At 44.3% G+C, this 27475-nt stretch overlaps 2 protein-coding genes across 7 annotated transcripts in view; one reads left to right on the forward strand and one right to left on the reverse strand.

Moving 5' to 3' along the window:
• Positions 1-33: 33 nt before the first annotated feature.
• Positions 34-1067, reverse strand: LOC126381962 (uncharacterized). The gene is made up of 4 exons (XM_050031589.1): positions 791-1067; positions 554-708; positions 316-470; positions 34-196 (listed from the first exon to the last, which is right to left on the reverse strand). The coding sequence occupies exons 1-4, from the start codon at positions 897-899 to the stop codon at positions 157-159; spliced, it is 459 nt and encodes a 152-aa protein (XP_049887546.1). The 5' UTR covers positions 900-1067; the 3' UTR covers positions 34-156.
• Positions 1068-1243: 176 nt separating this feature from the next.
• Positions 1244-27475, forward strand: part of LOC126381947 (uncharacterized) — a 31212-nt gene continuing 4980 nt past the window's right edge. Inside the window, exons 1-22 of one of the 6 annotated variants that reach the window (XM_050031543.1) lie at positions 1244-1602; positions 1845-4492; positions 4572-4834; positions 4999-5040; positions 6370-6555; positions 7203-7430; positions 8042-8129; positions 14939-15022; positions 17562-17661; positions 18035-18188; positions 18419-18552; positions 19017-19116; positions 19858-19947; positions 20184-20288; positions 20606-20775; positions 21324-21429; positions 21891-22159; positions 22514-22665; positions 23358-23490; positions 23856-23954; positions 24214-24360; positions 24585-24713. In XM_050031543.1, coding sequence (XP_049887500.1) covers positions 1537-1602; positions 1845-4492; positions 4572-4834; positions 4999-5040; positions 6370-6555; positions 7203-7430; positions 8042-8129; positions 14939-15022; positions 17562-17661; positions 18035-18188; positions 18419-18552; positions 19017-19116; positions 19858-19947; positions 20184-20288; positions 20606-20775; positions 21324-21429; positions 21891-22159; positions 22514-22665; positions 23358-23490; positions 23856-23954; positions 24214-24360; positions 24585-24713 — 5493 coding nt within the window. In that variant the 5' untranslated portion in view covers positions 1244-1536. The remainder of the gene's footprint in view (positions 1603-1844; positions 4493-4571; positions 4835-4998; positions 5041-6369; positions 6556-7202; positions 7431-8041; positions 8130-14938; positions 15023-17561; positions 17662-18034; positions 18189-18418; positions 18553-19016; positions 19117-19857; positions 19948-20183; positions 20289-20605; positions 20776-21323; positions 21430-21890; positions 22160-22513; positions 22666-23357; positions 23491-23855; positions 23955-24213; positions 24361-24584; positions 24714-27475) is intronic. The other 5 variants (XM_050031544.1, XM_050031545.1, XM_050031549.1 and 2 more) reach the window with 5 other exon arrangements.

The raw sequence follows: 27475 nt of genomic DNA on the forward strand, positions 1-27475 counted from the left end.
CAGTTAAATCCCCTAAATAATGAAGAACACAAGTCATAATATTTCTGCTTATTATAATATATTCAAGTTGATACTTACAATTAATATTAAACATAGATAACAGTCTTTAAAAAATTTCCTAATAACAAGTTTCAGAATTCAACTAACCTGAACTAATTAACCGTAACAGGACATGCATTTTTCAGAGCCTTCAGACCTGAAATGAAATTATTTTCAAAGTTGTACTTAGTGTAGTTTCTATACATCTAATAGAACTAAGAATTCAGTTGAAAACTTATGTAAACCAATAATCAACAATGTAATGAGATGACTTACTCAGTAAGGGAGCAATGTGAACAGTAGCCCCGAAGACACTGTGAGCAGGTGTGCTGGCACACCAGGCACAATGCTGCCTCACAGTATGCACATTCCACATCTACAGACACATTGCCACATCCACATCGCACTTCTAGCAGTTGCTTGTCGACAATCTAAAGAAAAATAATATTTTTTTAGACATACTACCAGTAATACCTACCCTAATCCAACTGTTAATTTTCAGAACTTTACTCACTTTTATATTTTTATCATGCGAAAGAGTGCCATCTTTTTCGAGGAACAGTTGTGTCATCTTGTCCTTCTTACGAGGAATATCGTCTGTAGCGTTGGAGACTTCATCCTGAGTCGAACATTTTTTAGCACCTTTGAATAGAAGCTCCAACGTCTTTTCTGAAGCGAATGTTTATATATGACTTCTAGATAATAAATTACATATTTAATCATTTTTAATAAACCGTTTCGAGTAACTTACCATACACTTTTTTTAATCTATCTTCGTTATTATTAAACTGTTTTAACCCTACATGAATTTTACTTTGTGGGATAAAATCTTCTGTGAATGGGTTAGCTCTCTTAGACATTGTTTCTGATGAATAAAGAATAAATAAGATTGTAATTATAAACAATTATTCAGTAAGATTTTCTGAATCAAATAAATTCAAAATGAAATAATTTCACAATCACAATAGTTTGTAATTTTTAGGTCTTTAATGTTTTTGGCTTGGTTTCACATGGATCATTTTGTATCTAATTTATTTGTCAAAGTGGTGGTGTGAATATGTTCAAAAACAAGGAAATAGTATTTTGTCATAAATAATATGTCATTGTTTTTCAATCAGTATTGTCATACTGCCTATGGTAAGCCGGTTGATTAGATTGACAGTGACAAGCGATTTTCAAAGGCTTACTCTAGCAATAGCAACACTGCCAACAGGGCACCTTCGATCGATGGGCTGCTGTCAACAGAATCTTATAATTTTTTATAAAAATAGAAGTAATTCCTGCAACAGGCCAAGATTTTTGATTTAAGTAACCGGAGCGACATCCACGTTATATCTGCTCCAGCAGTGCCAGGATAAGCGGTGAAAATAGAGCAATTGCAAAAGTGAAAGTGGAGTGTCGTGTCGGATCCATGATAGTGAGGGTGTTCGTCGGCGCGGCAGCATATGTTAAGGCGGGTGAGGCGGCGGCGCATGTTACGTAAGGCGTGCTAGCGGCATGTCGTGGCCGCAGCGGGGCGGCGCGGCACCCGCGCACCCGCAGCACCCCCAGCGGCCGCCGCAGGTTAGCTCGCTGCACCGACGTAAACAATGACGTGGACTTACATCCCCATCCATTGACAACTCATGTGATTGATATATACTTTTGTTATCATTACTCTGTCCCTCATTACTATTGTAATATAAACAATTTAATCAACATTATTTCTTATAAACATATCTTACAAATAACATTCTCATAGAGTCTGTTATTTACTAATTATTACGAAAGTAGCTGCGTCTAAATTAGAACGATTTTGTTTTCAGGGTTACAACAATCAACAGAACATGTATCCCAATTACCAAGGAGCAGCTGCACCCCCCACAGGCAACACTCAGCAGCAGTACTGGCAGTCACAGCAGCCGGCGCAGTACACCCAGCAGTATGGGCAGGTTTACCAGCAGCAGGACTATGGGAACAATGCCAATCAGTTTTACCAGCAGCCACCGCAGCAGCAATATAATCAAAATTATGCAAATCAGGGCTACACCAACCCTCAGCAACAATACCCACAGAACTATTATCAGAATCAAGGAGTGCAACAGCAGAATTACCAAGGCCAACCAAATACTGATAGTTGGGAAGACAACTGGGACTGGGGCTGGGATGAGTCGACGAAACAAGCCCAGCAGAACAGTGCAGCACACCAGGCTCCCGCTACCCAGCCCGTCCCACCTGCGCAGAACCAGCAGGTCTATAATAATGCCAATGTTATAGAGGAAAGTTTTGCATCCACTGACACTTGGAACTGGTCTATGGAAGATAAGAAAGAATCTAAACAACCTGTTTCAACAAAGCAAGGGGTAGCCACATTACAACCTGAAAATACTCCAGAGAACAATGCTGTTAGTGAGCCACCACCTCCAAGAAGTGGTAGTAATTTGTCAACTCATGCTCCCACTGAGGAAGTGAAAACTCTGGGTGACAGAGAAGTAGTTAAAGAGCGATTACCAAATTTGGCCTTAGGCAAGAGGTTTAACTTAGATAATCTCACACCTCAGTGGTCAATAGAGTCACAGATGTCACAGGAGTCCAGCGATGGACCACAGACTCATTCTGAAGGTACATACAGAAGTGATAATCCTTCTAGAAACTCTAGTAAGAGCAGTCCAGGGTTAAATACAGAAAATTCTAATTTTAATTATTCTCAATCAGCATTAGATGAATATCCTCCTAGCAATGAATGGTCTCGCCACTCCAATGAAGAGCCGACACTGGTGGACAGTGTGCACAGCGGCAGTAGACGTGAAAGCCACGATGACTTAGCTAGTTCCTTACATGAAATGAGCATTACCAACAGAGAAAACCCTGCACCTGAACATCATCCAGTGAATAAAGAGTCAATAAATGCTCCCCCGGCGTCGGTGTCGCCAGCGCACCCGCCGCCACAGGGGTCTCCATTCATGCCTCCACCACCTGCTGGTCAGTCACTTGCACCATCAGTGGCACCGGCTGCAGTTCCTCCTCCTCCATCATCTGGGATTATTCCACCACCTACTAGTTTTCCACAAACATCATCGGCGACCAATCCTTTTAAACAATCTGGACCATTTTCGCACAAAAAAGGCCCCTCAGCTAGCTCGTCCATGCCCACGTTCCCTCCACCCACGTCCAACACCAACCTGTCGTCGCCCAACGTTGTCAATAAACTAGGTCAACACAGAATGCCCATCGCTTTCGGAGCTAATCTCGAAACTACGCCTGATAACTCGGAGCGGCCAGATCAACCTCAAATGTCAGCTTTGAGGCTGGTACCTGTCGCGCAGCAGATGCCCGAAAATTTGGAAGTCGCGCCGCAAAACGACAGGAACGAATATCTGCAGACCGCCCACCTGTCCAGCGGGGATTACGGGGAAAATACAGACTTCAGTCGCACGGCGCCCCCGCCAGGACTGCGGCGTATGGTGGTCGGCCAGCAGGAGTCCGAGTACAACCAGAATCTGAACATGTCTGGAGACGAGCCGCCCCCGGGACTCGCCAGGATGGTACCGGGACAGCAGACGGAGGCTGACAACAGCTACAACCAACCATCAGATAACTTCATGGACCGCCACGTGGACGGGCAGCCCACGGACGGCGGCGGGCGTGTGTACCTGCAGGCGGACGGGCAGCCCACGCCCGACAGCTACCCGCAGCCGTCCGCGCGGCCCGAGCGCCGGCCGCGGGGGCTGGCGCGCCTCGTGCCCGGCGAGCCCAGCGACGCCGACTACCCGCAGTACCCGCCCGAGCAGCGCGTCGTCACGGGGCTCGACCGCGACTACCCGCTGCCCGACGACGCCGGTCCGGCCGACGTCCGCGAGCAGAACATGGACGGCTCCGACTATTCCGAACAGACTCCTAGAAGTGCTCAGAGAAACGTGATCGGCAACGATCCCTCGCAGAGCTTCAACCCGTTGAGCGGGGAGCAGCAGAGGGAGGTTACCATGGAAGGAGAGAATTTACAAGATCTCAGCGCTATATCGGCGGATATCACGTACTCTAGGGAGCCGGCCGTCGACGGCGCCGACGTCACCGTGACGGACATGGGAGCGGACAGGAAGACCGACCACTCGGACTCGATGGAGCACGCGGCGACGAGCTCCAGGAGGCAGTCTCTGAACCGTGTCAACACGTCCGGCGAAGAGTCCGACCGAGACCGGGCATTCAAGGCGTCACCGAGAAGAGACAAGCACAAGTCCTCGCGGGACCGCGACCGAGACCGCGACGCCGAGGGCCGGTACTCGCGGGGCGACAGGAAGTACGACAGGGAGCGGGACGGGGAGAGGAAGCCGACGCGGGACAAGGACAAGGCGGAGCGCGAGCGCCGCGACCGCGACGACAGCCCGCACTCGCGCCGCCACCGCCGCAGCACGCGCAGCCGCCGCTACGAGACCGAGGACACCGACTACTACAGCGACAGGGAGAGGGAGCGCAGGTCCGTTATCTGCGCCGCATACATTCGGTTATACATCTAGCAGTCACTTTCATTAACATGGTGGACGAATTCTCCGCAGGTCATACCGCGAGGGCTCGTACGCGTCGAAGCCGCCGCGGCCGGAGGACAAGGACCGCCGCTACGAGCGCGAGCGGTCGCGGCGCTACAACACCATCGAGCGCGACCGCCGCCCCGACGACGAGCGGTGCCGGCCGCGCGACGAGCGCCACCGCAGCGAGCGCCACCGCGAGCCGCGCTACGAGCCGCGCTACCGCGACATCGACCCCACGCGCAAGCACGGCAACCTGCGCGCCGAGCGCGAGGACGACGAGCGCCGCCGAGGTCAGTGCACCGCCTCGCCCGCCGGCTCGCGGGGCGGCCTGCTAGCGTACATGACGGCTGGAACCTCAGCACCATACAAATTGAGGAGAGAAAGCGTGAACCATGTTCCGTGTAGTGCGGCCGATGTGTCTGCCTCGCACTGACCGCGTGCTTTATCTTTGCAGTGACGTTCTCGAGCCAGGCCAAAGATAGTAGTAGTAAAGAAGGTACTGGTGTTGTGAGTGTGCCGTGCGGTGTGTGTGGTGCACGGGTCACGTTAATGTCGCATGCCACACCGTGTTCCAGTTTGGAGTTCAATAACACTCGCTTCAAAGCAATAATACATTCACTTCTGGCGAGGAAACCAACTCGCTCGCTTGCTACACAGTACGTGTTTTATAAAATGTTCAATGAATGATGCTGAAATAATGCATGGTGATTTTATTCAAATATTCATTCTGGTTAATTCATGATTCCATAGTCCAATACTCGGTAGGAACGGTGTCAAGAATATAGTGATATTATCGCACGAGACTTGCAACATAAGCAATACAGTGATAACTACAAATTGTAGATGTTATCTAGGTTCTCATCTGCAGATAAGCTGTCGAACACACATTTATCTCACGACCTGTAAATATACACACTCCTATGAATGTTTTGTTATACATTTCTCATATAATTAAATGTTCATATTTGTATATTTTTATGTTATGGCATATTTTAAATTATACACGACCATCGGCAGCGGTAGGGAGCGCCAAGATAAACGTCACAATGATAAATACAAGTATTATGACGGATTAATTAGAAACATTACATCGAAAACGAAATGAAACTTTATACTAGTTTGTTTATATTCGAACTTATATATAATTTTAAGTTGTAATTTTTTTACAAGTTACTATTACTTCCGTTTCGTCTTTTATCAAACTGGCGTTTTTATTACCTACTTTTAGATGGATACATACAGATTTATTTTGATATCTCTAAAATTAGCTTCATTTTCACTTACGATAAGTGTAAGAAAAAGATAGAGCAGGTTTTAAAAAGTAAATGGTGCTGATTCCTGTAAAGACCATCTAATTTTATTTTATGTTGTACCTGTCATTTTCTTACCCACCGAAAAGGAAAGGGACGGGTAATCGACAGGCATAAAATTTATAGATCACACGTCAATTTTAGGCACGAATCTAAAACAACCGCCTAAAAATTTTACATTGATCAATAACCCGACCTAATTAAGTTGAAAGCCCTTTGATGCGTTCAAAGGGTTTGCATACCAATAAGATACCTATTTGATTTGTTTGGATTATTTATTCATCCACTCATTCATTTTAAAATTAACAGTTGTTAAATCATCCGTCCCTTTCCTTTCCGGCGGATAAGAAAATGACGGGTATAACTTAAAATAAAATTAGGTGTCTGCAGGAATCGGGGCCACTGTCAAAATAAAATAAAGTTAGTGTCTGCCAGAATTGGCGGCATTAAGTGAGTGGTAGGGCAAGTGGTTACTTTAGTGAGGGCAGTGAGGGTACATGTGTGGCGTCCCGCAGGCGAGGTGTACTCGTCGGCGTCGCGGCCGGGCTCGCGCGAGGCGCCCGCCACCGACGAGGAGCCGCTGGACGCCGCCGACGCGCGCCGCCGCGAGCGACGCCGCCACGCGCGACACGAGCGCAGCGACCGCAGCGAGCGTGCCGACCGCAGCGAGCGGCCCGACCGCCAGGACCCATACTATGACAGTTAGTGTGCATTTCTAGTTCCCTCTGTTTTTGTTGCTGAGCTGAAACCTCTCCGTAACACGAGATTGGTGATATATGAATGGCATTCTCATTAACCTACCTATGCTGGAGAAGCAGTATAAAATAAAAGGTAAAATTAAATGAATATTCACACAATATTAAATCAAGTAATATTCATTTTCCACACTTGAATTATCTTGATATTTAGTAAAGTCAATCGTATTTGTAGATCATGTGGTTCTTGTAATATAAATTATAAGAGAAGCGACTCCGAAAAATTATGTCCAGTATACGCCGAATGAACGTGTTTTATCTCCATCGCAGCACCTATTGTGGAACTGATATTCTAAGCAACGACCCTTTTCTAATACATGTCTAAATACGTCGTTCATGCGCGATTGTAATGTTTTAAGAATTGTAACTAAACCGCGGAGAGATTGATTACACAGAGCCACACATAATTGTTGAAAAACATTCTTCTGATAAGAATGAATTCTTGTTTTAATAAACTGAAAATTTCAATCGTGTTTTATTTTAATCTTTATTTTTATAATAAATTGTTAAAAATATCTAAGAAAATAAATTAGAAAAATGACTAAAAAGTGACTGAAATTGCTGCTCGCTTAATGTTTGTTTGGTCCCCGCAGTGTCGGGCTACGGCGGCGGCGCGTACGCGGCGGGCGGCTACGGCTCGCTGCAGCTGCAGCGCGCCACGTACGAGTACTACGAGCGGCTGCGCGTGTCCGACCCGCACGCCTACCTCGTGGTGTACAAGCAGCTCATGGCGGGCCGCGCGCCGCCGCCGCCGCCGCACCTGCTGCACCTGCAGCACCTGCAGCTGCAGCACGAGCCGCGCGCCAAGCACGCCTACCCAGGTGCCCTACCGCCACATGCACGCCCCATACATGCATCTCATTCTTACCGTGTGCCGCGTTACTGTGCGAGACAGATAGTCCGCACGTGCTCCCCCTACTCCTTAGCGGCGTACGATCATTTAAAGACTAAAGTAAGACCGGTAAAGCTCGGCGCCCGATACGAAGTGGTGCGGTGTGGATAGTTAAAATTCTATGTCTTATTATTGGCTACGGCTGGGCTACACGCCTGTAAAATTCCTAGAGGTAAAGTAAAAATGGCGGAACTACATTTGCAATTATACGAAGACATTCAGGAGTAACATGAAATAGTTACCGTCTATGTGCATACGAAGTAGAAAGAATACCAAATTAAAAGTGTATGTAGGTGACTAGCACAACGCGAATGCCGATATCCCCAGCGTACACAATGATTTCAACCGGGTGTATGTTGCAAAACACTGATGACGTGAACAGAGATGTATTGCGAACTCTAATGTTAAATAAATATGATGGAAGTCCTGCAAGGACGTACACGTATGAAGTATGACAGGAATTCCATAGTCCCTGCTTACCCGATGGGAACTATTGCCCGTACATACAGAAACTCTGTAGCAAATATGGTGTGTTGGCAGTGTACGGTGTGGGGTACGAGGGTCGCGAGGACCGCGGCAGCGTCCACTCGGGCCGCTCCAGCACCAACGGCCTCAAGGGGAACGACACGTACGTACCACCAACATGCAGACCTACACCGCACGATGGCCTCATACTAACGCACAAAGCCAGTTCATTATAAATGTCCTAAAATATAAATAAAGAACGACTAAAGACTCACGCACATTACATAAATATGCTAGATTGTTATTAGATTAACATTACACAAAGTACCTTTAACAATTTAAATAACTTCAATTCTTCAATTTAAACACTTTTTTAAATGTTCTTTTTTTTTTTGCTCATTTTTCATAAACGTATAAATTATTTAACAAGGAAATAGCAAAATGTTGTATGAAAAAAAAAATTTGGAACACTTTATTCGAATAGACACTATCAGACCACTGAGAAAGCGACCCTAGTCGTTTCTATTTGCGTGTTAGAATTATTTATATTGCAATTAACTTTACACTAGGCACATAATCCTGCATGCAAGCACAAGTTTCAGGTAACTTTACAACAAGCTGAAAGATGTGCTGTATCCCCAGTACGGTCACATACCTCGTTAGGAGTGAACGTGTGTACTACGCTTTTTTTTGCTTATCGATTGTATTTGATTGAGCCTATTCTCTCTTTCTAAATCTCGTTGGAATATGATCTTTATGCGCGATGGCGGATGACGTAATTTCGCATGAACCTCTTGAGAGTGATGAGTGTATGGGTGACATAGTGTTATCTAGTGGCGATGTGATATATGTGGTGGATCAGGGTTCACGGGATATCATTCAAATGGAGGCTAAACCTCATAAGCGAGGAAGGGAGGAAGAGGCTGAAAATGAGGAGGAGTGGCACCAAGTCGGAGGGAGGAAGATGAAGAAAAGACAACTGGAGGACATACAACTAAGTGTTACGTGTGGGGAGAAATTTCCAAAACAATTCGCACTAGCTAAATTAATGAAGAGCAACAATATTTCCGGAATCATGAGGATTAAATTTATAAATCCTTACAAAATACATATCAATTTTCGATCGGAGCAGTGTGCAGATAAATTTATAGAGTGTGAGGCATTTAAAGAGAAAGGATGGAAAATTCAAAAAACTTGGGAAGTAGGAGTATCGTTCGGTACAATAAAAGATATAGATATAGAGCTATCGGAAGAAGAATTACAAAACAATATACAAAGTTCTGTGGAGATAGTATCCATCAAGCGGCTTAATCGGAGAAGTGTAGATGGCTGGGTACCCAGCGAGTCGGTGCGAATCGGTTTTAAGGGTCCAAATCTTCCACCTGTTATTTACTTGTGCGATCTTCGGATTAAAGTGGAGAACTACTTATTCCCCGTAACACAGTGTGCAAAATGCTGGAGATTTGGTCATATAAAAAAGTTGTGTCCATCTAATAAAGTTATTTGCCCCAAGTGTTCTAAATTACACGAGAATTGTGACAGTAATACATTTAAATGTATTAATTGTGGCGGACAACATATGGCCTTATCGAAGATTTGCCCAGTCTATATTAAAGAAAAAAAGATAAGGGACATAATGGCAGAGCGAAAGGTTACGTATAAAAAAGCGTTAAGTTTATATGTACCTCCGTTTACAATAGGAAACAACCAGCCGACAGTTGTACCTACTGTGCCTACTAATAATGCATTTGATAGCCTACTAGCTGCACCCACGACGAACTCACAGTCGGAACAGGTTTTATCGCCGCCGTTATTTACACCTCATGCAAGTACCTACGCAGAAGTTACATCGCGCAAGCCGGCTTCCGTTTCTAAGAAATCGAACGATGGTACTTATCGGATCAAACGCAATATTAACGCAGAGAATGTACACAACTTACCGGAGAGGGAAGAGAATATATCAGAGGGAGATTTAGATACGGATATTAGGATCAATACACAGAATGAAACAGAAGAAAAGAAGTTAATATCATTTGGACAATTAATAGAAAAGATTAAAAACATTATATTTATTAATAATTTGAATTTACTATCTAAAATTAAATTAATGTTTGTTATGGTTAAAGACTGGGTTCTGGCATATATTTGTGGAGGAATATTGGATGTGGGAGTTATAAAAAAATTCTGTTCACTTCTTAATGGATAGTTACGCCCAAAAAATAGCCAATATAAATATATACCAATGGAATGCGCGTAGTATAAGAAGCAAACTGGCTTCTTTCAAGCAGTTGTTGATTCAAGAAAAGATTCATATTGCAGCTATAACGGAAACGTGGCTCGAATCAGACTATACATTAAAGATTAGAAATTATGTAGTATATAGACAGGACAGAGACTCATCGTATGGGGGCGTCGTACTTTTAATTCATAAATCTATTAAATCGGAACATATTCAAGTTACTCACAATAATGCTCACTTTGAAATAATTTTTGTTAAAATCTATAACTGTCAACAAATTAACAATATAATATGTTTTTATTGCCCTAGTAACATTAATACATCGCAAAATGACTGGGATTCATTACTTTCTCTAGCGAATACTAAAACTATGATTCTGGGTGATTTCAATGGTCATCACACTAATTGGTCATATAAAACAAATTCTCGGGGCGATCAAATACTGCAGTCTGTTTTAGAGAACAATTTTATTATTTTAAATGATGGCACTCCAACGCGATTTCAATTAGTAGATGGGGTTTTACGACAATCGTCGCCAGATATTTCCTTAATAACGTCAGACATGTCTTTAGTTTTAAATTGGATGGTTACGAAAGAATCATTAGGAAGCGATCACTTAATTATTAAACTCAGTACAAAGGTTAATATCAATATAATCAGACAAAGGAAAAGAAATTTTAAAAAAGCTGACTGGTGTTCTTATACTTCGTATCTACAACAATCGTTCAGTAGTGCGGAGTTTCCGGAAACAATGCAAATTGCATATGACATATTTATTAAAATTATCAATGAAGCAGCTGATTTATTTATTCCGTTCATTAAATATTGTCTATTACCAGAAAACAAGTTTACCCCGAAACCCTTTTGGAACTCGGAGCTATCTAGATCCGTTGCTCTACGTAGACTCGCTTTGTCTCGTTTTAGACGTAACCCTACCCCGGATAACCATGACCTGTTGTTGGACAAAATAAGAGATGCCCAACGCCTTATGCGTATTGCAGAGAGTAATGGATGGCATGGTTTCTGTAACTCAATCGATGAGAAAACCTCTCCGAAGGATATGTGGAGGAAAATGGGATGGTTTAAGGGTCGAACGTTTTCTCACGACCATATTAACAAAGAGAAGGCAGAACTATTTTTAAATGGTCTATGTCCCGATTTTATAACCGCACCGGATCCGGAGTTTGTCTCCAATAATTCTATGATTGATACAGAAATAACCCTCCATGAACTTGAAGCATGTATAAAAGGTAAAGATTCCGCACCCGGCTATGATGACATTTCATACTCCATGATCAAGTATTTGCCAACTAGTGGTAAAGTATTTCTTTTAAAATTATATAATGAGTTTTTAAAATCGGGATTTGTCCCAGCTCAATGGCGAGACATTCGGATTGTGCCAGTACCTAAACCGGGGCGAAACCCTCAATCTATTTCTTCCCTACGCCCTATTTCTTTAATATCATGTGTTTGTAAGATTTTTCACACCATTATAAATAGAAGAATAGAATGGCTATTAGAGAAAAAAGGGATCTTTTCGAATCAAACATTTGGATTTAGAAAATCAAAATCTTGTTTGGATAACCTTAGCCAGCTAGTTACTCAAATTCAGATAGGATTAGCGAATGATTCTATAACAATTGGATGTTTCGTAGACATAGATAATGCATATAACAATGTAGATTTGGTAGCGTTAAAAACAATTTTGGAACAAGTTGGGGTGGGATCGAAATTAAGTAAATATATTTGGAATTTTTTGAAAGAACGACACTTATATATTAAAGCTGATGATAGCTGGATAACTAGATACTGCGGTAAAGGATTGGCACAGGGTGACCCGCTCTCCCCTTTGTTGTTTAACATTGTGTCTAGTGACATATGTAAACAAATTAATAATGTTATGATTATGCAATATGCCGATGATTTCGCCTTGTACATAACAGATAAACAGATAGGTCGTGCTGTAGATAAACTACAATCCGCATTAAATCTATTATCACAGTTATTGGCCCATTTAGGATTAGATTTGTCACCAGCAAAGAGTAAAATATGTGTTTTTAAAAAAGGCTCATTCAGAAATTCAATTCAACTCAAAATTAACAATATTCCTTTAGAAGTAGTCGATAATGTTAAATACCTAGGTTTATGGATGGATCGCGCTCTAAGATGGGGTAAACATATAAAGGAGACACAAGAAAAATGTCTGAAGTATCTCAATTCCCTAAGGGTGCTATCCGGACCAGGCTGGGGTGTTCATCCTCTACATTTGAGACGTATTTATATAGCTGTTATTCGAAGTAAAATGGATTATGCTAGTTATTTATATGATGATGCGAGTAACACACATTTACAGAAGTTAACTTTGATTCAAAATCAAGCTATGCGAATTGTAGGACGATTTATAAAAAGCACACCTATCCATGTTATGGAAAGCGAACTTTCAGTCCCACCATTACATATTCGAAGGAATTATCTCGGAAGTAAGTTTTATTTGAAGAGTAAATCCATTGATTCCAACCCTGTCATACCTCCTATTCAAGAAATGTCCACGCTATGTCAGAATAATCGATGGCGAAGAAAGCGTAAACCATTGTTGGTGGTAGTGAAAGATGTTTTGGATAATATGTCAATCCATGTCAGCAAAAACCTCGAGATGTTTTCTCTGGATGTGTGGGTTAACTCCATTAATATTGCACAGTTTGTGAGAGTGTCCATTAATACTGTTAACAAACCCAAACGACAATGTAGTGCAAGTGAAATTACGGCTGCATTTACTAATTTATGCAATAGTGAATACGCGGGTTCCTATCAAATTTTTACTGATGGCTCTAAAGAGAAAGAAGATGCTGGAGCAGCGATATACGATCCTCAATTGGGCGTCCAGGCGCTGTTCACTGTTCCATCAAACCTGTCCATAATGCACATTGAACTGATAGCCATAGCAGAGGCTTTATCATACATTAAATCTATTTCCGGTGACAGCTTTACCATATTCTCAGACTCGAAAGGTGCTTTGTATCATTTGGCTCGGTGCACCTCGAATTTTCGAGGGTTACCGATAGCCTATTCAATTTTACATTTGATAAGAGAATTACAAAATCAATCAAAAGTAATATATCTGCAGTGGGTACCTTCACATTGTGGCATCACCGGAAATGAAATAGTTGATGGTTTAGCAAAACAAGCGTCTTCACATGGTATGCTTATTTCATGTCGACCTTTCTTTACTGAATGCTTAGGTGAGATTAAGAGACAATGTCTAGACCTATGGAAAGAGTATTTTGATAAGAGATCTAAAGAGGTAGGTATTTGGTATAGGACAATACAACCTGAGCCGCTGGCCGTTCCTTGGATCAACAACTGCCTGAGTAGAAACGAATTAGTTATGGCTATGAGGCTAAGATCTGGGCATTTACCATTAAATAAATTTGCCTACTTGATGAGAAAAACAGAATCTCCAAACTGTACAGAATGTGGGGTAGTGGAGGATGTACTGCACATAATGTTAGAGTGTATTCGGAATGACAATCATAGGAATAATTTTACTCAAATTGTATGTTCTAGTATTAAGGAGGTTGGAGTATGTAACAGTGTTTTGGCTTTTCCTTTGTCCAGGGAAGCTAAAGCACTATATCGATTAGTTAGGGTGGGTTTAAAACTGCGATAATTTATCGGAGTTCTAGGCTCAACCTGCTATCTTTTTCTGTATGTAGTCGTTACAGAGCGACATAGTCAGTAGTGACTAAGCTCTTTAAATAAAGATTTAAAAAAAAATTAAAAAAAAAAAATGTGCTGTATATTTTCGCTTATATTTCCATCTGCACTTATACACATTATGTTGCCCTGAGGTAATAAATGTCACTACGAGGCCACATAATAACCATCACGAAACCATTATTTTTCACATTAACTACTTCACAAATTATGTAATCAAATTACACTGGATCATATAAACACAATGGTACCGATTCTGGGTTAACTTAATTTTTATTTAGTTTGCTAGTAACAAAACTAGCTCTATCTCTTTCTTGTACTAATCGCAAGTAAAGGACAGCACTATTTTTAAAACGATGAAACTAAATTAAAACTTAAGTTTTGTTCGTTAGAATCAGCACCAATATATGTACAAATAGCCTACAGTTTCCTCCTATGATTTTCATCATTAATATTTTCTTTTACGATCATATTAAAAGTTAGTTTGCGTGTTAATTTTGCTTTATAAAAGTTTTCATATGTTTGGATTTTGAGTTTAGTTTTTGCATGGTGTAATCGTTCATCTACTCAATACTTACAACAAATAAATGATTATTATTTAGACATTACTGAAGTGTAGACGTTATTGATATAGCTTCAGATTTGTCTTCAGTGTGCACCGTCATTGCAATGGTTTCATAAAGCCGTGCCTCCATCGGTAGCGTAACGCTAACTGTAATATTGAGACAAAACTTAAATTATTTAGGTCAATATTTATGTACCTTGCATATACCGAAATGTACAACGTTAGCAATTTAGCGTGTTAAAGGAACAACATGTTAAAGTGTATTATATCAAGCTTCGCTTAGCGCATCGCTATAGGTGGATGCTGAGCTTATTCCATACAAACTACGTCTCCAAATCATATACTTCCAAGTTTGAATATTAAAAAGGAGTGCAGGGGATTCGTCCAACGATAATAATTTGTTTGTTTGGAGACGTAGTGGGTATGTATAGTGGATGGTCGCGGTGTGCGGTAGGTACTTCATGGGCGGCGCGGGGCTGCGCTACGACGCGGGGTCGCTGCGCGGGAACGCCTCGCTGCTCACTGACGCCTCCGACAGGTACCCACGTGCAGCGCGACGAGGATCCTTGGCCACTTGATGCCATTCACAGCTGGGGGGTTAAATCGACGCAATTCATCTAAAAAAAGCAATATTGCTTTTTCACGTTTGTTGGCATTGCGCACTTATTGTGTATGCGCAAATGTCAAATTGCAATGTTGCTTTTTAGATGAATCAATGTGGCCTTTTTAACCTCTGTGGTGAACATTCTCCGTTTATAACAACTGTCCAAAATGACAAGCGGTGTTAGTTCCCATTATGGCCACGTGGCTTGATCCTTGTCGCTCTGTACTAATCACGTTACACAGAGGGTCTGGCCAAATAGTAAATGTTCCTATTTCTACGTATTATATAAACAGCTTGCGTCAAGTACCATCGGTAAATGCGAGGCGTCTGGATCAGCGCGGGTTATTGCAGCGAGTGTAGAAACAGGAACATTTGGCCAGGCGGTCAGGCCTGCATGTTGAGCGCTGGGTAATACTCGTGAGGATAGAATGCGGACTCATTGTAACTGAACGCCAGCGCTCAATAACCATGCCTCTACCTGTATTGTACACCATGTAAAATTAAAGCAGAATTTGGTACGGTAGAAACATATTTAGGTACTTGTTTGTTAGTAAAAGGCAACAATGACAATCTTATGGGGTTTATTTTATAATTGTTAGCTAAAGAATCCATCAAAATAACCAATCCTTACAGTTGAAAACCCCATTGAAAAATCCCCGAAGGAGTTCTTAATGTTACAAGTCGCCAAGTTAAGGTAGATTGTTTATACATTATGTTTGCATCGCTTTATCTATTACTTTACTGGTTCACACTATTATTTCACCTTGGTTTCATCAACACGGATCATTTGGTTTGCGCATAGTCATTGCATGGTGTTCAATATGTTTGGTTGTATCATACACTTATAATGATTTTGTTATTTAAGATTTTGTTCATCGAGCAGAAAAGGGAATATTATTCAGAATAATTCAATCTTTTCCCTTTGAGATTCAGTTATAAAAAAAAATAAAAAATAAAAATAAAAAGAGTTTATTTCGGACATGTTCCATAGTGGTTAGTAACAAGCAATAAACAACTTAATCTAGTGTTAGTAATAGAACGATAAAAATAAAATAACATTTACACACGACACGGCTCGACAATTATAAACAACAAGAAAACGTACACATTAACACAACACATTACTAATAAGCAGGTTCCCACCGCCTGGTCACCGGTATCTGCAAGTCCACTTCAGTATGTAAGCGCATCCAGTGGCCCAGCAGTGGGGAGTCCCACCTATCAGTCAACACGCTCAGAATGCCGTTTGAGCTGGAACGTAAGCGCCTCAATAGCGATGCACACCTCTTCCTAATAATTGCAAAGAAACAATCGGTATTGTGATCGGCAAACATTTTTGACGCACTGCAAAAACGCGGCAGCCCAAACAGCACCCTGAACGCGTTATTGTATTGAACTCTCAAGGCGCTGTATGAACTCCGCGTATATTCAGTCCACAGACTGCACGTGTAGAAGGACTGGCAGTACGCTTTAAAAAGCGTCACCTTAACCTGTTTAGTACAACGTGCAAATCTGCGAGCCAACATATTGCATCGCACAGCCAGCGCCCTGCGCTCCCGTTCAATATCCACATTATCGCTCAACGTATCGGTCACCCAATGCCCCAGATATTTAAACATATCCACTTTCTTCATCTCTGTACCGCATAAGGTGACTGGCGGTGTGGAATAAGTTTTAGACCCAGCTTTGAATATTAGAAATTCACTTTTGCTAACATTATATCTGAGCCCGTGGGATTCCGCGTACGCCTCGCAGATGTGTAGCAGTCGCTGCAATGCACCAATCGAGGGGCTCAACAGCACCATGTCGTCAGCAGTTATGTTCCTGTGAAGCTGTTAAGCGCCTGACTAGTGATTTAACCTTGTATAGGAGGAATTTACATTGGTAACTACATGGTATGCTAAAAAGTGACAGCTAACATTTCAAGGTTAGCCCAGCTGATATCATCCCGCCCTGCGTTGCCATTTCGTAAAAAATAACTTTGCCACGACTAATGTTTGTATATTTACTTTGCAAGGAAATTTTGAACTTTTAGTAAAAGATTTACTTACAGTTTTAATGATTCTTATATACAAGTATTTATTTATTAATAGTAATTAAATACATTAGTCAGTAATTCACTTAATTTTCAATAATAAAATTTAAATCCATGGAATGTGGAGATACCAATTTAATGGTAACACAGTGGACTTACGTCATCAGTGGGCTAGCAATGGCGGCTTCTCATAGGATTGAGCATACCTGGTTTTCTTATACCATTGATAAGTATATATTGTCACATTACAGCCCTTTGACTTAATAATGAGTTTTCACCAAACCGGCGAGAGGTCTCCGCTCGGGTCTTCTCATTGTTCCGGAGGAAACGTACCCTTTTTGTGATAGCAGGACTGGCGGGCTCGACCTTTGTCCTAGGAAGCTGGGCCCACACCTGAGGATGATGTGGCATATGTTGTGATACGATGTTGTATTGTAGGGAGCTGAACACGGACGCCTCGCTGAACCTGCAGCTGGAGGAGTCCACGGTGCGCTCCGAGCGCATGACGCCCTTCAAGTTCTCTACCGCGCACATCAAGGTAACAACAACATAAGCTCACGACTATATCCCAATTGGGGTAGTCAGAGGTTCAAATGAACAATGTACCGATCTTTCTGTTAGACCAACGTGATAACGTGATGAGCCGTATCGCCGTCTCTTATTATTATGGTTGAACCAATTGTGTTAGTGAAAACTGCACTTGTCATAATCTTTGAGAAGTGGGTGTGCCGGTTTTTGAACTCTGTCGGTATTAATTCTGTTCGTGGTTTGTGGCCAATCTGTGGGTAATCCTTACAAATTACGGTGACAGTACAGTAATAATAAGGTAGAGTTGGTGTATTGCACAAAGTTGTTCGTAAGTTGTAATAGCTGTGTTACATGGTGTTGACCGCGCGTGTGCACGTGTGCAGGGCAGCATCGGGTCGCGGCACGTGGTGGTGGTGCGGCCGTCGTACCCGGTGGACGGGCTGCCGGCCACCGTGCAGATCCTGTCCATGGCGGCCGCGTGCGCTCGCGACCCTATGGCGCAGGACCTCGCCGCGTACCCCGGACCACTCGTCAAAGGTAAACCCATTAAACATACATTTACAACATCGTAAATTTTATCCCATACAAATACATCATGTATCCGTAACTGAGAGTGAAACGATACGAATTAAAAAAAACGTGTATAAAAGGCAGTGTTTTTTTTTTCTACACGAAATTGTAATAAATAATAGTCGAGACCTTTCCTAATGTTAATTAACATAAACAAGGGCGTCTTCGTGAAATGTATTGTGTGGTGTGGTCGGCAGGCGTGACGCACAAGAAGAGCGTGATGGAGTACTGCGCGCTGCGCGTGCGCGGCGCGGCGCGGGCGGCGCCGCGGGACGTGGCGGGGTACGCGCTGCTGTGGGACCTGCTGGCGCTGCTGCTGCGGCAGAACGGGGTGCGTGCTCATTACTTCAGTACCTTTGCTAAACCTCTGCCATGACTTCAATTGAAAGTCGTGGAAAAGGTTGAACTTTTTCTATCAATATTCTATAATGATCATGAATCAGACGGATAATTAATTAAATGGAATTTCGCGGTAACTGTCTATCCCAAAGAGAAATAGGCGTGATCTTGTGTATGTATGTAAATTTTGCCTTGTGTAATATTACAGTTGAAGAATTTGTTGAGTTGGTCCAACGCCTGTCAGTGGCTGTGCATCGGGGCAATGCCGCTAGTGTAATGGGTTCGTTTGGATCAGGTTAGATTCGGAACACTTAAACGCCTCGTTGAATGTGACGAAATTTTAAATTATTAAGGAGTTACAAAATTTACATAATATTCCAAATGTGTGTGTAAATAAATAAATGCTAAGATGATTGTTGATGAATTGAATAAAGTTATATTTGTGACGTTACACAGGTGGTGGTTGGCACCGACATCGCCGAGCTACTCATGAAGAACACGAAGGAATACGAATACAAACCTTTGTCCGCTAAGAACTCATCCCACAACGGTAACGGTACTACTACGCGCAATATATATAACCCATCCGATTTAAAATGTCTAAGGTGTCTATTTATTTTGTACGGGTTATACTGACAGATTTACTCGCGAGTTACGTAAAAACCGCTGATCGGTTTAAATGAAATTTTGCAGTTTTATACTTTAAAAGCTTAACCAACGTATCAAATAAGAATCATCGCGCTGTCTCTTTAGAGCTAGCTTAAGACGCCGACTGAGTTGCGGGGAACAACTAGAATAAATACTGTAAATTGAAAATGACTGAGAGAGAGAGAGAGAGAAAATGTTTATTCAACAAATTGTGACACATTACATACGAAGTGTTACAAACACTGCTCACTGCTCAGAAAGTGGGACGAAAACTTAGAGCAGAAATAGCGATGCATGCTCCGATATTCGGTAGTACGCGCTTAGACGACGAGCTGGCAACGTGTAGATTTGTATAACGCGACAGCGATACGTATCGCCTCGCGTTATAGATGCTAAGACGAGGACCATACCTACTTATTTTTTAAATCTATAATCGTTGCGTATAGCTAAGTTAGCGTCAAGTTTTCGTCTTAGATAGATAGTTTCAAAGATATCCAGAAAAGCACAACAGGCCTTATTGCTCATGCAATTCTATTCTATTTATTCCATTTTTTTTTTCTATTTTATATTGTCTTGTTATTGTACGAGGCACCTTATCTACGGTATTTATACAATGAGTATGGTAATGAATGTGGTATGTGTCCTGCAGAAAGTCGTCGCGGCTCGTCGCTGTCCGGCCGCGAGGACGAACGCGCCTGGTCGCCGGAGCAACCCTCCGTCTCCACGTCCGATCTCACACGTGAGCCCTGAACTATCTTTTTAAGTTATCTACTCATAGATGTATCCCTTTTTTGTGCTCTTCATTGCCAATCTGCTACTACTACTGGTCAACTGATAACGAACAGGGGAGTTAAAATGGCCACGTTAAAGCAATTCATCTAAGAAAGCAATATTGATATTTGATTGATATTTGTTTGTATTGCGCACTTATTTTTATATGCACAAATGTCAAAACTAACATGTGAATGTCTCTAGCTCAAGAGGAGTCCAGCTCGCCCAGCCAGGCTCCAGTGGACGAGAAGGTGGCGCTGGACCGGCTGCGCGAGTACCTCACCTACGGCAACCGGCAGGAGGCGCTCGGTGAGATGATCGTTGTCTTACTTGTTACATGATAAACATGGAGGAGGTTCATAGCAAAATATCCCTCTTTCAAGATTACTTTTCCCGTCTTCATATCGAGAGGTTCCTCTCGCTAAATATCCCTTTTGCAAAGTGTAGGGGTTTTGCTTCTCCGCGTCAGTCAGCAGCTGCCGCAGGTGCGGTCTAGCACGCCGCCGACGCCCAAAAGACAACATGTAAGGACGGGCGCAAAAGCGTGCGTTCCGTTCGCTTGTGATTGCGCGTGGTGTCGGCGCGAGTGTTGCGACGATGATGTTGACGTGTTCTCCTTTGCGCAGAGTGGGCGATGAAGTGCGGGCTGTGGGGGCACGCCATGGCGCTGGCGGGCAGCATGGAGCGGCGCGCGCGGGCCGGCGTGGCGGCGCGCTTCCTGCGCGCGCTGCCGCACACCGACCCGCTGCACACGCTGTACGCGCAGCTGCAGGCGCGGGCGCCGCCCGCCGCCACGGTAGGCGCACACACACGCACGCACACACACACACTGCCGCACCGGGCTACAACGCCCTTGTGGCCAATGAGGACCTCAACTAAAAATATAGTTCTTATACAAACCACTACACAGGTGGAATTTTTGTACGTGTCACTTTGTTCTCCCGACGACCCGATTACTCTAGCCATAGAGGCGGCCAATCAGCTCGCGACACCAAACAGTTCAGGGCCCCGATACCGACCCCGCCGGCGTGGTCGACGACTTCCCTCAATCGGCGCTTATCACTATCGACCTCCTAGGGTCTATTAATTCTTTCAAATATTTTTCCTCTCAGACCCTCAGGCCTGTTGTCTTAAACGTTGTACCGGGTGAGTGCCTTCAATGCTCCCCATTTGTCCGATCAAGTAGTTAATGCCATCTGCGGCAAGTCACGTCAAAAAAAAAGGTCACTTTGTTCGTGCTGTTCACGCCTTACCGTGTGCGAACGAAACAGACGGTAAAATGGAGACCGACGTCCCTGTGACCTTCATTGCTCCGGAACCCAAGCTAACTAACCCTGGTTGCAGTGCGTGACGGACGAGCGCTGGGCCGACTGGCGGCCACACGCGGCCATCATGCTGTCCAACAGCTCGGCCAAACCCGACCAGGACAGACGCACACTCGTGCAACTAGGTGCGTAAACCATCACAAATATATAACAGCTTCATATTACGAGCTTTTTGATGATTTTTCCTTGGTTAAATACATACTTTCGAGAATTTTCATCAAGTTCAAATCTTTGGTTGAAACATTTGACACAAATTCACCTGATCAAATCTATAGACGGGCATTTTTATCATTTTTATGAAACTCTACCTTGTGCAAGAAGGGAGTTTTCTCTGCCTACTAGGTATACTTCACCCTAGTCCGAGGCATCCTGGAACATTTAAAAACATCCTCACACATACCTCTATTCCCGTTGGCTTTCACTGTTTATCCATCACTGGGAGATAACAGAATGGTAAATTCTTTTACAACGGATGAAAAGTTCTACCTCTAAAAAGAATATAACAAGTCGTCATCACGAGAAAGAAGCATGCAGATAATGGTCTGTTAGTATCCTAAGTACCTGGTGAAACTTTTCCCCCCTGCAGGAGACAGCCTGTTGTCCCGCGGGCAGCTATACTCCGCTCAGTTCTGCTACGTGTCAGCGGGCACGCAGCTAGAGCGGCACCCGCTGGCCCCGCTGGCGCCCCCCGCCGCCGACGGCGCCGCCCCCGCCGCCCCGCGGCTGGCGCTGCTGCTGGCCGACAGCCGCGCCACCAGCCTGGCGCAGCTCGCCACCAACCACGCTATATTCGCCACAGAGATCTACGAGTACGCGCTCTCGCTCAACCAGGACTTCGTTATCAATGAGCTGCAGGTTAGTTGGAATTTTTAATTTTACTTTTACAGACTATGAGTTATGGAACTGACTTATTGACAAACGGGGTTATTCATACTCAAGTTTATTCGTTAATATATAAATTCACTGATATTATTAATTTATACTTAAACTCGGGTCTGTTGTTAAAACATTGAAAGCAGGCTCGCTAAATTCAAACTCCTCGGCCGTTACGCGAGTCATCAAAACGGTCGTATGTTACTACATACAAGCGTTCGGTGCTAGAGGCGTCGCGTGTCGGAGACTCGTGTTGCGTTGTGCACAAAGGGCCTTCTCGCGCGGATTCTAGCCGCTGCCGTGGAAGTGATTGATGCCACAGGCATGTCCCCGTAGGTGTACAAGCTGGTGCTGGCGACGCGGCTGGTGGACGTGGGCCAGTACGAGCGCGCGCTGGGCTACGTGGAGGCGGCGGCCCGCGCCGTGACGCGCGCCCCGCGGGCCTTCCCGCCCGCGCTCGTGGCGCGCCTGGCCGACCTCGCCGACAGGTGCAGCGAACTTTATTATACATACTTTATTATAATTAAAGCACATACGATATTAATATCGGGAGTCTCATATCCCCATTTAAACGCGGTAAGAACCCGTTATTATGTGCTTTAATTATGATAATAACCGCGTAAACTTAAAACAATGTACATACTTTATTGCACACAACAGAACACACAAACATTTATAAGAACAACAACGGTACAAATTAACGGCCTCGTTGCTCTGGAACACAGACTATGCAGTCAAAGTTTCGACAACCAAAAAACAACACTGTTTATTTATAGTTATGTACAATAGTGATAAACGCGGGTTCGAATCCCGACTCGGGCTTGATTTTAATAGATCCTAGATAATTATTATCACGTGGTTTCCAGGATGTGTGCCCGGTTAATGACAATAGACTCGCCCTCTATTACATGGGACTTATATAGCTGGCGAGGAGTGTGCGTGTACACTATACACCCGCTATCGTCTCGCCTGTTCACAAATAACGCAGCGATATTTGACATCAAAAGTCATAATCGTGGGGAGACACCAGCAACAGCGTAAATGACAAAAATTCAAATTTCTGTCTTACCTTAATGTCCTTCCATAATGCTAGACTAGCAATGAGTAAAAGAGTCGCATATTCCTTTCTCTGTCTACGACTAGAGCTACTTGTGAACTCATTTGTGTTTGCATGAGGCAGGCTGAAGTACCACGACCCGGCGCTGGCGGAGGACCCGCCGCTGGTGGACGAGCCGCCGGACAGCGCGGAGCCCTCCCCGCGCCACCAGCAGCAGTGGCTCGACGACGTCAAGAACATCGCGCACATGCTCACCGTCAGTATATACTTCACAGTAATAACCGCTGCTATTTAATTGACGTCTTCAGGACATAGAGCGTGGAAGCGAAACGATAGTGAATACTACTCAATCTCACTCTCTCGTTCTATGCACTGCTAGGAGTGTTTAACCGTGTGATTTTAAGACTAATAACTAAGTATGATGTTTTATGTTAAAAAAAATGTACCCTAATCTCGCATGGACACAAACTTTTTAATTTTTCTCATTGTAAAATAATACTCTTGCAAGTAAAATGTTAGAGAACATTTGATGTGCCATAACCATAACACAGTTTCTCCCACAAGTTTAAGTCCGTTCTATGGGTGTGTATGTGTGTGTGACGGGCATGTGCGTGTGCGCAGGCGGAGGCCTCGCAGCACACGACGCCGCAACACACGACGCCGCAGCACAACTACTACGACAACAGCGGCAACAACACCAACATCGGCTGGGACGAACAGGTGGGAACACTTTTACATCAGTGATGATTGCCATCTGATGTAAATCTGCACTACAATAGGCAATCGTTTGTAGGTGTCTACACCACATCCTATTTTCTTACACTTCTATCCTTTTCTATCATTCGAAACCGTAATTTGCTAAAGCGAGATAATACGACCGCACGAGGCAGAATCCACGAGGCTCTTATGTATTATCTAAAATCTATAGTAACAAAGCTAAAGTACAAGTTTAGTAATATTTGTGTACGATGTTGTTCAGGCGCAGCAGCAATACCAGCCGCAAACGTACGCCGAGCCGGAAGAATCCCCAGACTACTCGCAGTACTACCAACAACAGCAACAGAGCCAGCTACAACAACAACAAGAGCTGCAACAACAGCAGTTGCTTCAACAACAACAGCAACAGGTGCAAATAATTTATTGAGTTGTTTTTTTTATATATTTTGTATATTTTTCAATTGTGTGGTAAAAATAATTTATGTCTTTTTCATCAATAACACCCATTTCACAGACTGTAAATGCTTTGCGGTCAGGCTTTTTTGTTATTTTTTGTATATTTGTCGCCTTGCAGTATTGGAATTAGCTGTAATGCTTTTTGCATAAATAAATAATAATTAAATGTACGTGCAGCAGCAGCTGCAGCAGAGCGCGGCCGCGCCGGCGCCGGCGCCGCCCGCCGACGAGTGGCCGCGCGCCGACGAGGCGGCGCCGCCCTACGACACCTACTGGCAGGGGGACAGCCTCTACTCCTACGGCGAGGTCGGTTCAACACGCTGCTACTTACAACAAACTACTGTTTTTCATTCGAATCCGAAAGTGATAACAAAGTCCTGTTAAATATGATTTTTAAACAATAAATCGAATAACTTGCCAAGATAAACCTTTATAGGTCCTACAGCTGGGCACAAGCCTGCTTTTAAGCAACCGTAGGGTGTGTGGAGCATACTCCACCACGATGTTCCACTGTGGGTTGGTGTATGATATATCTTAGGTTTTTGGGTTCGAATTAAAAACTAAATTATATTCTGTCTAATTACTTAAATAACTTAACACATTTTTTACATTGTAGAATTGCGTGAATATAATGCATTTTGAATTGAGCGTTTTCCATTCTGGAATGGTGTTTAGACACGATGCGAATTTAAAGTGTAAACTTTCCTGAGTCGTGCCGAGCCCACTGAATGTGTTAAGTTGTAGCGCGTTTTCATCGCGCAAGTTGAACGTGCGAGTCACTTGTGTTATGACAACGTGCTTTCAATATTTTTGGGTCGATTTGTACGCTATATCCGTCCTGTAGGCAAAGTAAATCATTTAATATAAATTGCCGTTTTAAAGCATAACACGGCACAAGTAGTGTGATGGTTTGAACGAATGTGAATCATGTGTGTGATGGAACATTTACTCGCATCATATTTCCTTAAAAAGTCATACAGATATGACCGTCATCGTTCATACATTTGTCGTTTAAATAATTTGAAGTTTATTACAGTAATAAACTTCAAATTATTATTAAACAAGAAAGTTCAGAACGGGCATCGGTCCCGTTCGAACTTATATTCCGTCGCGTCGAGGATACACGACGAGTTGCGTCGATATATGTCCCATTAGCGACGTGACAAGCGATAGGTGCGGGCGTCCGCTGTGTTGTGGGGCGAGGAGGAGGGCGTAACTAACGTGTGTTGTGTGCGCGGGCAGCGCGGCGCGGCGGCGGCGGCGCCGGCGGCGGGCGGGGGGCCGCGGGCGGCGCGGTCGGCGCCGACCGCGCGCGTGCCGCCCCGGGCCGCGCCGCCCGCGCTGCCCGCGCTGCACGAGCGCCTGGAGCCGCGCGAGCCCAGCCGCGAGCCCACGCTGCGCCGCCGCGTGCACCCCAAGCCGGAGCCCGCCAACGTGGCGTTCGCCGCGCCCGCGCCGCGCCGGCCGCGCCTGCGCACCGTGTCGCGCAGCAGCAACGACTCGGAGGGCAGCGGCGGCCGGCGCCGCGCGGAGCCCCAGCGCCTGTCCGACCTCGACATCCACCTGGCGCACAGCCCCGAGCTGGGCGCCGCCGCCCCGCGCCGCAGCGCCGCCCGGCCCGCCGCGCGGCTGGGCGGCGTGATCGCCAGCACGGTGGACTCGTGGGCGCGGCGCACGGTGCACGTGCGCGACGGCACGTACAAGCCGCTCGTGTTCGGCGGCACGTACCCCATCGAGGTGCCCGCGTCGCCGCCCGACGAGCGGCCCGTGGCCGAGGTGCGCGCCACCGTGGACCGCGAGGCGCACCGCCGCCACCTGCGCCGCTCCGTGGAGCAGAGCCTGCACCGCTTCCAGGCCATCGTGGCGCGCCGCGCCGCGCCCCCCGCGCCCGCCGCGCCCACCTACGACGTGGACGCGCCCCCCGCGCCCCCCGCCGCCCCGCGCCGCGCCCGCGCGCCCCGCGACGTCGACGTCAAGTACTACGTGTCCGGCCCCAAGACCTTCAACATAGACGAGCCCGTCTCCTTCATATAGCGCCCGCGCCGCGCGTCACCGCTGGATAGGGATCATTCGTCGATGGATATCAGCAGGACACGAGACGGTCCGATGCTTTCGCGTACAAATGATGCATTTCGCGATTTATTTTATTTATTGAAGGAATATATACCAAAAAGTATTCGAAATTTTATAGTGTTTTTTGCTGTGATACCTCCGATCTGATTTAGAATATTTACAAAATATATAAAGTTGCGAACGTTGTTTTCTATAAAATAGATTTTAGTGTAACCCCGTAGGGACGTTTGCAGAGATCTGATTTTCGCATAGAGCGCCACGGCGCCGGCGCGGCGGGCGGGGCTTTAGTGATGATACGTATATTGTTATCGTTGTATAGTGTATGGATGTACACGTTTGTTCGTTGTCTATATAAGTGTCACTATTAGAGAGGAAATAAATGTTTAGTCGAGTATGGTGTTGTTTGTTGTTCCCGGCGTGTCGGCGTGTCCGCGGCGTCCAGGTAAATGTGAACAGCTCCTCACAGGCATGCGCCCACACATCACACCCCGCTTGTGTGTCTGTGCCGCTGTGACCCCGCCCTTATGATCATTAAACGAACGACCTCATTCATACATGATTTAATTTTAACGTTTTGCTATTTGAATTCTGTTGACGGCTTATAGCGTACATCACTGACTCAATAAACGTGGGACTTTGCAACTAACACAGACGTTTCATAGAGATTATTATACAGAAATATATCCTTTTAAAAACTTTTAATCATTCTCAATTTGCTTTTAAAACAGAGATTTGCAAAGTGACACTAATACTCATTAAACTTAAAATTTATTTGCTTTATTAATCAAATGAGTTTCTATTCAATGTTTTAAGTTTTCTGTTACAACGGGCGCACGCGTGCCGCCGGCTTGTCTCGTGTAACTTGATTAAACTGTAACTGAAGTTGTAAGACAAAACTTATTGATGTAGAATCTGATGTCATTAGAAAAATCTTTGTAATTTATAAGATTTAAAACTAATGACGTTTGAAGTTTAGGCCGGTTGCACGAATGCGT

This window comes from Pectinophora gossypiella, chromosome 3 (assembly GCF_024362695.1).
Source record: "Pectinophora gossypiella chromosome 3, ilPecGoss1.1, whole genome shotgun sequence".
NCBI lineage: Eukaryota > Metazoa > Arthropoda > Insecta > Lepidoptera > Gelechiidae > Pectinophora > Pectinophora gossypiella.